This window comes from Astyanax mexicanus, chromosome 2 (genome assembly GCF_023375975.1).
Source record: "Astyanax mexicanus isolate ESR-SI-001 chromosome 2, AstMex3_surface, whole genome shotgun sequence".
Classification (NCBI taxonomy): domain Eukaryota; kingdom Metazoa; phylum Chordata; class Actinopteri; order Characiformes; family Acestrorhamphidae; genus Astyanax; species Astyanax mexicanus.
In genome coordinates this window covers 750001-761754 of record NC_064409.1, presented here as the reverse complement: position 1 = coordinate 761754, position 11754 = coordinate 750001, and the positions used below count along the sequence as shown (strand labels likewise).

Below are 11754 nucleotides of genomic sequence, written 5' to 3'. Positions count from 1 at the left end.
TGAATCCGACAGCCTCTTAAACACACAGCTGTAGTTACGGAGAACACGGCAGCGGCGGCGTGGAGCTGCATAATCTCAGCTCAAATCAATGTGAGGAATTGGATTTGCTGAAATGGAGAGCGTGTCGGGAGCGTGCCGATTCTGACGGCCGGGGGAATCTCAACCAATCGAGCCTCAGACTCTCGATCCTCCACCCATCCCCCCCCCACCCGGGGCTCAAACGCACATCCAACAACGCTACACATTTGCAAAACATTCCTTTATTATAAATAAATCAGATTTTTTTCTGTATAAAAACTAGCATGCGTCATCCATGGCATTTACAGCTTCACAACCCCAAGCTATGATCCGATTAGCCAATACAAGAGACATCTCATCTCGGAATGCAGGTTTCAGACAACGTGGAACAAGAATGAAAAAATCCGCACGATCACAAAAATACTTACGAGAAGAAGAACAACAAACAGGGTTCATATAGTTTCTCTTTTTATATCCACATCTCAAAAAGTTCCGGGTAAACGTCTCTGTTTTCTTGTTTTAACGTCTCTTTTTTGCACTGCAGCATGTGCTTGTTTCTTTTTTTGCGTGTGCTTTTTTTAAAATACTTTTAAAATTTTTATTTTAACTCTCTGTGTTTTGTTCGTCACGACTTCACACCTGCATCTCAGTTCATCTGGCTGTGTGTTTACTGAGTGTGTGTGTGTGTGTGTGTGTAAAGAATGTGTGTGTAAAGAGTGTGTGTGTGTGTAAAAAGATGAAAAAGACGAGTGAATAAAGAAGGACAAAAAAAGAAAGAAGATAAAAAAGAGGAAAAGAAAAAAAATATTAATAGAAATAAAAATGAAAAAAAGAAAGGATAGAAAAGATGAAGAGATGAAGAAGACAAAGAAGAGTAAAAGATAAATGTGTGTATTAGTGTGTGTAGTGTTTGTATAGTGTGTATACATGAGTTTGTGTTTGTATGAGTGTGTGAGTGTGTAGCTTGTTTGTTTTAGTAGTGTGTATAGTGGATCTCATGTGTGTATAGTGTGTGTAATGTATAGTGTGTGTGTGTGTGTGTGTGTGTGTGTGTGTGTGTATTATATGTGTTTAGTGTGTGTGTAGTATGTTTGTTTTAGTAGTGTGTATAGTGGATATTATGTGTGTATAGTGTGTGTAATGTGAAGTATGTATAGTGTGTTTGTAGTATGTGGATAGTGTATAGTGTGTGTGTAGTGTACAGTGAGTGTATAGTGTTTATAATGTATACAGTGTATGTAATGTGTATAATGTATAGTGTATAATATGTGTATAGTGTATGTAATGTGTATAGTGTATAGTATGTGTATAGTGTATAGTACGTGTACTGTGTGTATAGTGTGTATAGTGTGTGTATAGTGTGTAGTGTACAGTGTGTATAGTGTGTGTATAGTATGTATATAGTGTGTATAGTGTAAAGTATGTGTATAGTGTATGGTATGTGTATAGTATGTTTATAGTGTATAGTGTGTAGTGTATCTTATGTGTATAGTATGTGTGTAGAGTGTGTGTAGTGTACAGTGTGTATAGTGTGTGTGTGTGTGTGTGTGTGTGTATAGTGTAAGTGAGTGTGTAGTATGTTTGTTTTAGTAGTGTGTATAGTGGATCTTATGTGTGTATAGTGTATAGTATGTGTATAGTGTATGGTATGTGTATAGTATGTTTATAGTGTATAGTGTGTAGTGTATCTTATGTGTATAGTGTGTAGTGTGTGTAGTGTGTGTAGTGTGTGTAGTGTACAGTGTGTATAGTGTGTGTGTGTATAGTGTAAGTGAGTGTGTAGTATGTTTGTTTTAGTAGTGTGTATAGTGGATCTTATGTGTGTATAGTGTATAGTATGTGTATAGTGTGTGTACAGTGTGTACAGTGTGTACAGTGTGTGGCAGGATCTGTAGCTGTAGTGCGGTGGAAGGCCGCGGTGTTGGCGTGGTGTTTCGGTGGAGGCGGTTGCCGTGGTGCGTCCGGTTGTAGTTGGAGGTGCAGGTGAGGGGGGAGGGGCTCATGCTCAGTAGCCGCTGGAGCTCCGGCTGCAGGTCGGCGTCACGCGACGCGTCCCGGTCCGGACAGACTCCACTCCGGCTGTACCCCTGGAGGACGTCCCGCCTCAGATCGCATGATTACTGTAGCTCACGTACGTCATCTTAGTGGAGGAAGCTGCAGGAGAAACAAACACATAAATAAAATATAGTAAAATATAATAAAATAATTTTATTTTATCTGAATCAACAGCTTTTGTAACGATAGGAAAAGTCTGGTTGACGCTGTGAAGGAGCTCCAGCAGCTCATTTACGGGAACAGCAATGTTATTTTATTTACTATTCTGTTTATTTAAGTTGGGTTTGTGCACTGTTTGGCCGAGATAGCGATGAACGTCTGACTGTTGGCATCTGTCTAGGTTGTATTCAGTCAGTGGAGCTCCTGTGTTTTCTGTTACCAAGATAAACAAGCAAAACTCCAAAAATGTACCTGAACACACCTCATATATATATATATGTATATATATATATATATATATATATATATATATATATATATATATATATATATATATATATATATACATATTTTTTTTTCTCCCAATATATCTGGCCAATAGTTCCACCCATTCAGCTGCTACTCAGCTGTTTATCATGCTCCAACACCAGAAGGGTGAAGTCAGACTCCGCCTCTTTTTGAGCCTCTTTAGCCGAGTAGTGACTCGGTTCTGATACATCAGCTCACAGACGCAGCCTTGTGCTGATCCACATCACCCTAGGAGTGATGAGGGGAAAGAGAGAGCGCCATCTACTGTACTGTACCCACCCAGAGAGAGCAAGAACAACCAACTGTGCTCTCTCAGGGCTTTGGCAGCTGATGGCAAGCTGACGGATGGGTGGTTGTGTTGCGTTACGGGTGGGTGTGAGGTCTGGTTCTGATGGTGAAGTTGGTGTTTGGAGTGTGTTTAATGGAAGAACTCACTGTTGGTCTCCATGCTCTCACACAGCTCGGTCTTCACCTCTCCGTTGGGTCGGTCTCCTCCTTTCTGGCTGAGTTTGCCGGACATGGCGGCGGCGGTGACGATGGCCTTGAAGCTGCGCTTTCTCTTCGGCACGTTCTGCTCCGGGTGGAAAATGATGATGTAGACCTTCGGCATGTAGAGCATCCCCAACGATACAGAGGCACTCAGACTTAACGAGACCGTCAGCGTGGTCGTCTGAATATACATCTGAGAGACAGAGAGAGAGAGAGAGAGAGAGAGACAGAGAGAGAGAGAGAGAGAGAGAGAGAGAGAGAGAGAGAAAGAGAGAGAGAGAGAGAGAGAGAGAGAGAGAGAGAGAAAGAAATGTGGGTAAGTTCATTAATACCATACCAAAATCACTGTACTGTACTGATACCAGGTTTTAATACAGATATAATCATATAAATCATATAGCTTCAATATAATCTACACATATTCAACAGTCATTTACGATGGTTATTAACGTCTAATTAACATGAATTGTTTGTGTATATGGTAACAGTTCATGTATGAATAAATTAGTTAATTAATGCTTTGGCAACATGCTTTGGTTTAATATGATCATCAATATATGATAGTAATCATAAATAAATCATATAAAATATATTAATATATAATATGATAATTAACTAGACAGAAAGACAGACAGATAGATTCAGACAGATAGAAAGAAAGAAAAAAACAGTGAGTTTTAAGGCTTTATTTTTTCTCGGTCACATAACGTCATCACAGTGTTCAGGAGCTCCTCCATTTCCACTCTCTGTTTTGTTTTTAACGTGGCTCTCCCTGGAAACCGTGGCGCCTCCAAAGTGTAATTACGGTGCGCGGCAGTGGACAAATATCTATTTTATTAAAGGCGAGGAGACGAAACTCAGAGATGTGCGTCCGGACGGGACTAAAATTACCGGAGGAGCACGGAGTTCAGAGAAAAACAGTAGATAATTCAACCTGTAATTTTCTCAGAGGACGTCTGAGAAAAACACCTACATGATCGTTCTGGACGGGAATAAAATCACAGAGGATAAAAACCCCCATAAAAGAGAAAATTACCCAGAAACCCCTGAGAAAATAATCCCATCCGGATAGAGCTTTTGAATTGAATTGAACTGATAGAGAGGGAAGTGAGAGAGAGTGAGAGAGAGAGAGAGAGAGAGAGAGAGAAAGAGAGAATAGAGAGATGAGCAAAGAGATGATTCACAATGAATCATAAATTCATTATAAATGGATCATCGCTCCTCTAAAACTGTCATTTTTTAGTTTACTCATTATTTCCTGGGAAAGGTAAACTCACTACTCTTAAACCCGCTCTAAAATCATGAGAAAACCCAGCAGTTCTTTCAGTTTTTTATTTAGAAAGAAATCCCAGTAAACATCTTTTAAAAGTCTGTCCTTGGTTTCGCTCTGAAAACACATTCAGTTCTGTTAATTAAAATGATGAATGGCCGACGCAGTTTAAAAACCCAGAAACAGTTCAGATACAGCTAACTCCACAGCAGCAAAATAAAGACAGATAACCTTTAGAATAACCTGTATAACCTGTGACCTGTAGACGATCTGTGCAACGTGTGTCTTTGCTATCATAACGGCGGGAAAAGTACACCTTGTGCGTCTCAAAGGGAGCAAAAAGTCATGTACTAATTATTTTTAATCAATCATAAGTATAAGTATATTTAATGCCACTGACATAATGATAACAGAATAGCATAAATACATATACTTTTTAACAAGAAAATGTTAATTAATCATTTTTTTCAAATTAGTTTGGGAAATATAAACTTATTTCTTCACCTACTTTATGTCACGCTGTGTGTTTAGAGTGACAGTTATTAAAATATGACTGGCTAAAATACTGCTCACTCTTATATATGTGAACAAACATACAAATAAACACAATAGACAATATCACGATTTTTAAATATTATTAAGTTCATGTTCATTTATTGTACGATACATTGATATTGCAATTATTGTGACAGGCCTGATCATGGGTGTGTTTAATTTTGAGTGTAATGTGAAATAAACCAATCAGAGTGTCTCTTGCTCATCATTCTCTTTAAGAGTATAACCAGGTTCAGTGCGCCTGTGTTACCGAGATAGCGATGAACGTTTGTCTGTCTAGGTTGTATTCAGTGTGTATACGAGATGTTTTTCAATCATTAATCAGTAATTTTACAATCCTATTGTTAAGTTTTGCTATTATATTTTCTGTACACTCCAAACACTCTATTGTCAAAAACTAGACACAATTTTTGTAAATTAAGACGTGTATTCTTCTATTGAGCCCAAAAGAATCTGCAAATGGGGTAATCAAATGTTTCTTAGTAAGATTTATTTAAAATATGAATTAAATTATAATCAGATAAAATATAAAATAAGATAAATATAGTCAGAATCTCAAATGTGAAAGTGAAGTAAGACTTAAATATTAACAAAAACTGATTTCTTTACATACATTTGGAATTAATTTGGTTTAAAATGTCTTAAAATAAGGTGAAATTACTTGTGTGGTGAAAAGAGTCTCAGATGTCGTGCTATAGAGATTCTTAAAGCTGGAAAACGCTACAGAACCAAATGCTAAAAAACGAGCATTTTAATAAAGCCACGGTTAGAAAGACTGTTATAAGACAGTTCAGGACTATAAACACTATAAAATCCTAAAAGAGGTGAAAAACGAACTAAAGGCCAAAGACCTATGAAAGACTCTACACAGTGTAAAACCTCTCAAACACAGAGAAGAACAAGAAGAATCCACTGCTCCCCAACATTATCATAACATGAAATTCAGATACAGTCGTAACCCTCACATCAAAACATTTACAGAAGAATGAAAGGGCAGCGGTCCATCGCCCTCCAGCTGAGACGACTCCAAAGCACCAATATCACCAGTAACCAAAATAAAGAATAAAGAATAAAAAATAGCTGAAAAAGGAAAGATTTGAGTTTTGGAACAGCCAAGTCCTGACCTTAACCCGCTCAAAATGTGACGTATGACCTGAATAAGACTGAATAGGGCTATGCATGCAGTTTATCACAGAAATACTGATTAACTGAGGCACATTTGCAGATATGAAAGGGCTAAAATTTGGAGGTGATTGCTGCTAAAAGAGGTTTTATGGTGTTATTTAATTCCAGGTTCATTTCCTCTTTTATAATAGTTTAGTCAGCTTGGGTTTGTTTATGATCAGGACTTTAAAAACGTACCGTATTTTTTAAACTATAAGGTGCACCGGATTATAAGGTGCATTAAGTGACACTAGTAAGGAACAAGGGTGTCGCCGTGTTTCCCTTCTAATAGTGAAGCTGGGGGAAGAGCCTAAATAAAATAAAAAAAATCTTAAAAAAAAAAAACATTTTCTTTTTAAGTTAAACGAGCGCGGGATATTGATCTTCACAGATTTCTCTTCTGAAAAACTGTTTATTTGGGTGAGTAAAGAGCTTCTGTTTATTTACAGTAAGCTTAGATTTCCAGATTTCCACAAAGGCAGGGTGCAGCAGCATTAGCATTAGCATCTAACCGCTAGTACTAACCATGGTTAGCGCTAGTAAATACTGCCCGAGAGCACTATACTGAGGAACTCTGAGTGTTCTGGTAAGCCAGGGCGATATCAGCTAATATATAGCCGGCCAACAAATTTGTATGCCTACAAGACACCAGGGCAGCCAAAACATTAAGTACACACAAAAACTCACCAGTCAGGTGGCCTATTATCATAGTGGATAAGTTTCACATTAAACGAGAGCCTTTAAAAAAGCTTTTTAATATAATATGACACAATATCTGTCTGATTTACTGTTAAAATTCCATTATGGTTTACTAACTATTGAATTAATTCAGCATGAGCTCCGTTTTACACTAAGCAACGTGTAACAGGATAGACAGTCATTAGGCCCCGCCTCCAGAGGGAAAATCATGAATCTGATTGGCTAGATTGTCCTGTGACTTTGCTAATATACTCATTACTACACACTTCACAAAATCAGCAGAAGGGTCACGCAGACACAAGGGGGAGGAGCCATTTTAAAAAGCTTTGATTGGTTAAAACAGTTGTCGGTCAGATAAGAGTCCTGTAGCAACTGAAAAACACAGACTAATACTTTGAATTAGTTGGTGTTTTTTATTTTAGTTAATTTATAAAATATATGCTTATAATTTAAAATAACTATAATATATATTTCCTGATTAAATATTATGTAATGATTTACATGCACCTATTATCACTTCTTCTCTGAAGGGTTAGAAGGGCCTCACTGCACACCACTGAATAATACTAACAGTATAATCATCTCCTCTGTTTAAGTGATGTGTTTAAGTGACAGCAGCTTCTTCAGAGAGGAAAGCTTTCCAAGAATCATCAGCTCAGTCTGACAGAAGATCTGTCAGATTCTCCCGCTCACAAACACACACCAGAAAATATACATTTTACAGAGAAAGACTGTGCTTTTTTACCCGGCAGAACCCATGATGACGCCACAGTGAACAGTGGGCTGTAAATAAAGTCTGGATTTCACTGCTATTAAAACTGTGGGATTGAAAGTGAAAATCAATTTACGGCCCACAACACCAAGGCCCTCTGAAATGTAGCCCTGTCTTCTGAAACGCTGCAGACGTCTCTAATACGCAGAACCACCCTATAGAGGATATAAAGAATCCAGATCAGACTACTGTTTAATTTAAAGCTTCCAGTATTCCAGCGCTGCGTCCCTCTCGTCCTCTCGTCCTCTACCGAGTCCTCGCTTCAGTCCCTCACCTTAATACTTCATGCAGAATCTCAGATTTCTACTTGTTAACCTTTGTACTGTATTAAAAAAATCTGAAAAACGACCCCTGTGTAGATATCATGAGCAGAATACAGTGATCGTATGCTTGCACTGCAAAAAATCCACTGGCAAAAACTGCATAAAATGTATTTAAATTGAGACATAAATGCTTAAATTAAGCGAAAAAAAAAAACAACAACCTGACAATAGGGTAAGCTAAAAGTTCTTATAAAGTATTCTTAAAATAAGAAATGACAAAGCCTCAAAATGAGTGAAGAAAGACTTATTTTCTAGCTTAAAATTCGACACAAGTATCAGAATAACTTGACTGGTGACTTTTTGTGTTTATTTTAAATTCAAATTACTTGAAATAAGGTAAAAATAAGTAAGACTGAACAAGAAAATGATTCAATCTTACATTTTCAATACTTAAGTAAGACAAAAAATTCTTATCAGAGCAAGATATAAGATTTATTGCTTTGAAACTAGATAAATTCACTTGCTAAGATTTAGTTTTTGCACTGTGGGAACCGTAAATAATTGGTTGGAATCATGAGTACACTGAAAAAGAAAATATCTAACTTTAAGACAGTAAATCATATTTTTGTGTCTAATAAAAAAATTTATCTCACTAAGCATTGTGTAAATGTAATATTATTTAGCTTAACTGATTAATAATAATATTATCATATAATCAGTTCAGGCGCACCAGATTATGTGACATCTAATTCAGCAGGTCTCGCCACTGGGTGGTGGTGGAGTAGGTTAATTAATTTAAGTAAAGCTAAGTAAACAAAACTGTTATTCTTAAAAAATATATATATTTTAAAGTCAATCGAGTGCTGGATGTTAATCTACACAGATTTATCTCCTGAAAACTGTTTATTTAGATGAGTAAAGCACTTCCATTTATTTACAGTAAGCTTAAATTTCCAGATTTACACAAAGGCTGCAGCACTAGCATTAGCTAATCTAACCGGTTCCAGTAAGCCAGGGCGATATTAGCTAGCGGTTCGTCCCACATAGCTGTTTTTTAACACAGTATACACACAGACTACAGTTCAAAATACTCACGAACGGCAAAAGAGCTAGCGCTGACTCGTAAAACTGTACCCTGAGCCTGCACACGCCACTACCAGGAAGGAAAACAATCACCTGATTATTGATTTCACCTGTTCACCTCACCAAATATGCACCTTCACTCCACACACTCCTCACTACTCAATGCTTCACAGTGTCTCACAGTGTCTCACAGTGCATTACAATGCCAATTCTAGCACTGTTCTGGTTTGCAAACGTAACTTTGAACCAGTTTTTCCACATTCCCAGCTAAAAACAGTAGGTTGTAGAACCAGGAACATTCGTTAGCAGCTAGAACAGAAGAATAAAAGGTCCTCAAGCACAAACCGTCACCACTTCTGTTCACCACAACAAAAATAAACTTGAAATTAGAACTCGAAACTTGATGACATATGATATGACAATTTGATTTTTTTACTAAAACTTGTGGAAACGTAGACCGGTTCACTAAAAAACACCATGGTTTTTATAAGACTGAACGGAACCGGTTGTAGATCCAGAGTTTATTTAGTGGAAAAGCGCTAACAATTTCTCACAATGCCAAACCTAGCACCATTCTGGTTTGCAAACCTAATTTGAACCAAATTTCCACATTTCCACCAAAAAAAGTAAGTTCTAGAACCAGGAACATTCGTTCACAGTGGGAACCGAATAATAATATGTTCTTCAGGGTGAACTGTGACCACTTCTGTTCACCACAACAAAAATAAACTTGAAACTTGATAATGTATAATGTGACGTTTTGGGGGTTCCACTAAATTTCCACTTGTGGAAATCTGGACTGGTTCACTGAAAAACACCACGGTTCTTAAACAACTGAACAGAACCGGTTCATGATCCAGAGTTTCTTTTAGTGGAAAAGTGCTAATAAACGCACAAAAACACACACTGAGGGAATCCTCAAAGGGCAGGAAGTCATGTGTATCCATGTCTCCAGCAGGGGGTAAAATCACAGAATGACTGGTAGCAGATGGTCAGCCATGTTTTAGTCAAAACAGAGAGAGAGAGAGAGAAGGGAGGAGATCAAACCATCAGTGAACATCATCCAAGTGCATCATCTGTGTATTTTGATTCTAATGAGGAGCTCTGGGTATAAGTGGTGACAGTCGGGTACATTCAGCTCTCTGCTGGAGCTTTAATCAGGCCTGGAGTTCTGGACTCAACCCAAACTCAGAGTTTTAGACTGTTGGACACTCTTTATGCAGCTCTACAATCTTGGACAAACTGTGCGAGGACAGCCTGACCATGTAAATGAGTCCTAATTTACACCCTGCATCGCTATCTTACACCCCACCATCAGTGTATATTTACTCCTATCTTCCTCCTGCCTGGTTTAAACAGCAGCAGATCTTCTGAATATATCTACACTGATGGGCGTGGTGTTCTGGAAATGAGGTGTGTTCAGGTACATTTCTGGAGTTTTATCTTGTTTATCTTGGTAACAGAAAACACAGGAGCTCCACTGACTGAATACAACCTAGACAGACGCCAACAGTCAGACGCTCATCGCTATCTCGGTAACACAGGCGCTGTGCCGAGCCGAGCGTACACCCCCACTTATTACACACACATGAACACACAGCAGCACAAACCCAACTTTTACATCAACAATAAACAGAATAGTAAATAAAATAACATTGCTGTTCCCGTAAATGAGCTGCTGGAGCTCCTTCACAGCGTCAACCAGCAGCTCAGTTTCCTCTGCTGAGAAGAGTTTGTTGAACACGTCCAAGTAGCTGCACCGTTACAATAGCAATCCACCAAAGACAGAGCTCACCTGATCTACTCTTAAAGAGAATGATGAACAAGAGACACTCTGATTGGTTTATTTTATGTTACGCCCAAAACATATAAAAAAATACAACTGAATTTAATTAATTAATTAATTAATTAAATTGACTATTACAGGATAAGGAAAATTTTATTGGAAAAGTTTGCTTTTGTTAGCCTATACAGCTCTGGAAAAATAAGATGTTACTTAAAAATTATGAGTTTCTTTGATTTTACCAAATTAAAAACCTCTGGAATATAATCAAGAGGAAGATGGATGATCACAAACCATCAAACCACCAAACTGAACTGCTTGAATTTTTACACCAGGAGTAAAGCAGCATAAAGTTATCCAAAAGCAGTGTGTAAGACTGGTGGAGGAGAACATGATGCCAAGATGCATGAAAAAAAAGACTGTGATTAAAAACCAACAGGATTATTCCAGCAAATATTGATTATTTCTGAACTCTTAAAACTTTATGAATATGAACTTGTTTTCTTTGCATTATTTGAGGTCTGAAAGCTCTGCATCTTTTTTGTTATTTCAGTCATTTCTCATTTTCTGTAAATAAATGCTCTAAATGAGAATATTTTTATTTGTAATTTGGGAGAAATGCTGTCTGTAGTTAAAACATAAACCTATAAATAGCAAAATCAGACAAACTGATTCAGAAACTGAAGTGATCTCTTCATTTTCAAGAGTTATGTGTTATGAAGCTCAATCCAGCATTTATATGTTTTAGTTTATAGGAAATTAAGCCTAAAGTGATTTAATTTGATGGCTAGCTGGAGAAGGGAGCAGTGTGTTTATGTGTGTTGATGTGACGGAGCAGTGTAGATGCAGCGTAAAGCAGAAAGCACAGGTTAAACTGTTGTAAATGTGGGGTTAAGAGCGAGAGACAGTCAGTCATGAACTCTGAACCTGAGGAACGTTTCAGAAAATACAGCTGAACCTGAAAAGAGCCGTTTTTACTGGTAGAGAGGCTGAACTGAGCCGCCAGAGAGATCACTCTGCAGGGAGCAGAGCTCATGAGCCAGCAGGAGATTCAGGACAGAGATGCTCAGTGACATTCACACAGCGCGCGAGAGAGAGAGAGAGAGAGAGAGAGAGAGAGAGAGAGCACGAGAGA

The 11754-nt window shown here is 37.8% G+C and overlaps 1 protein-coding gene across 1 annotated transcript in view; it reads right to left on the bottom strand.

Moving 5' to 3' along the window:
• Positions 1-240: 240 nt before the first annotated feature.
• grm8a (glutamate receptor, metabotropic 8a) overlaps positions 241-11754 on the bottom strand; it is a 330011-nt gene continuing 318497 nt past the window's right edge. Inside the window, exons 10-11 of the mRNA XM_022666576.2 lie at positions 2977-3223; positions 241-2172 (exon numbers count right to left, since the gene is read on the bottom strand). Coding sequence (XP_022522297.2) covers positions 2123-2172; positions 2977-3223 — 297 coding nt within the window. The 3' untranslated portion in view covers positions 241-2122. The remainder of the gene's footprint in view (positions 2173-2976; positions 3224-11754) is intronic.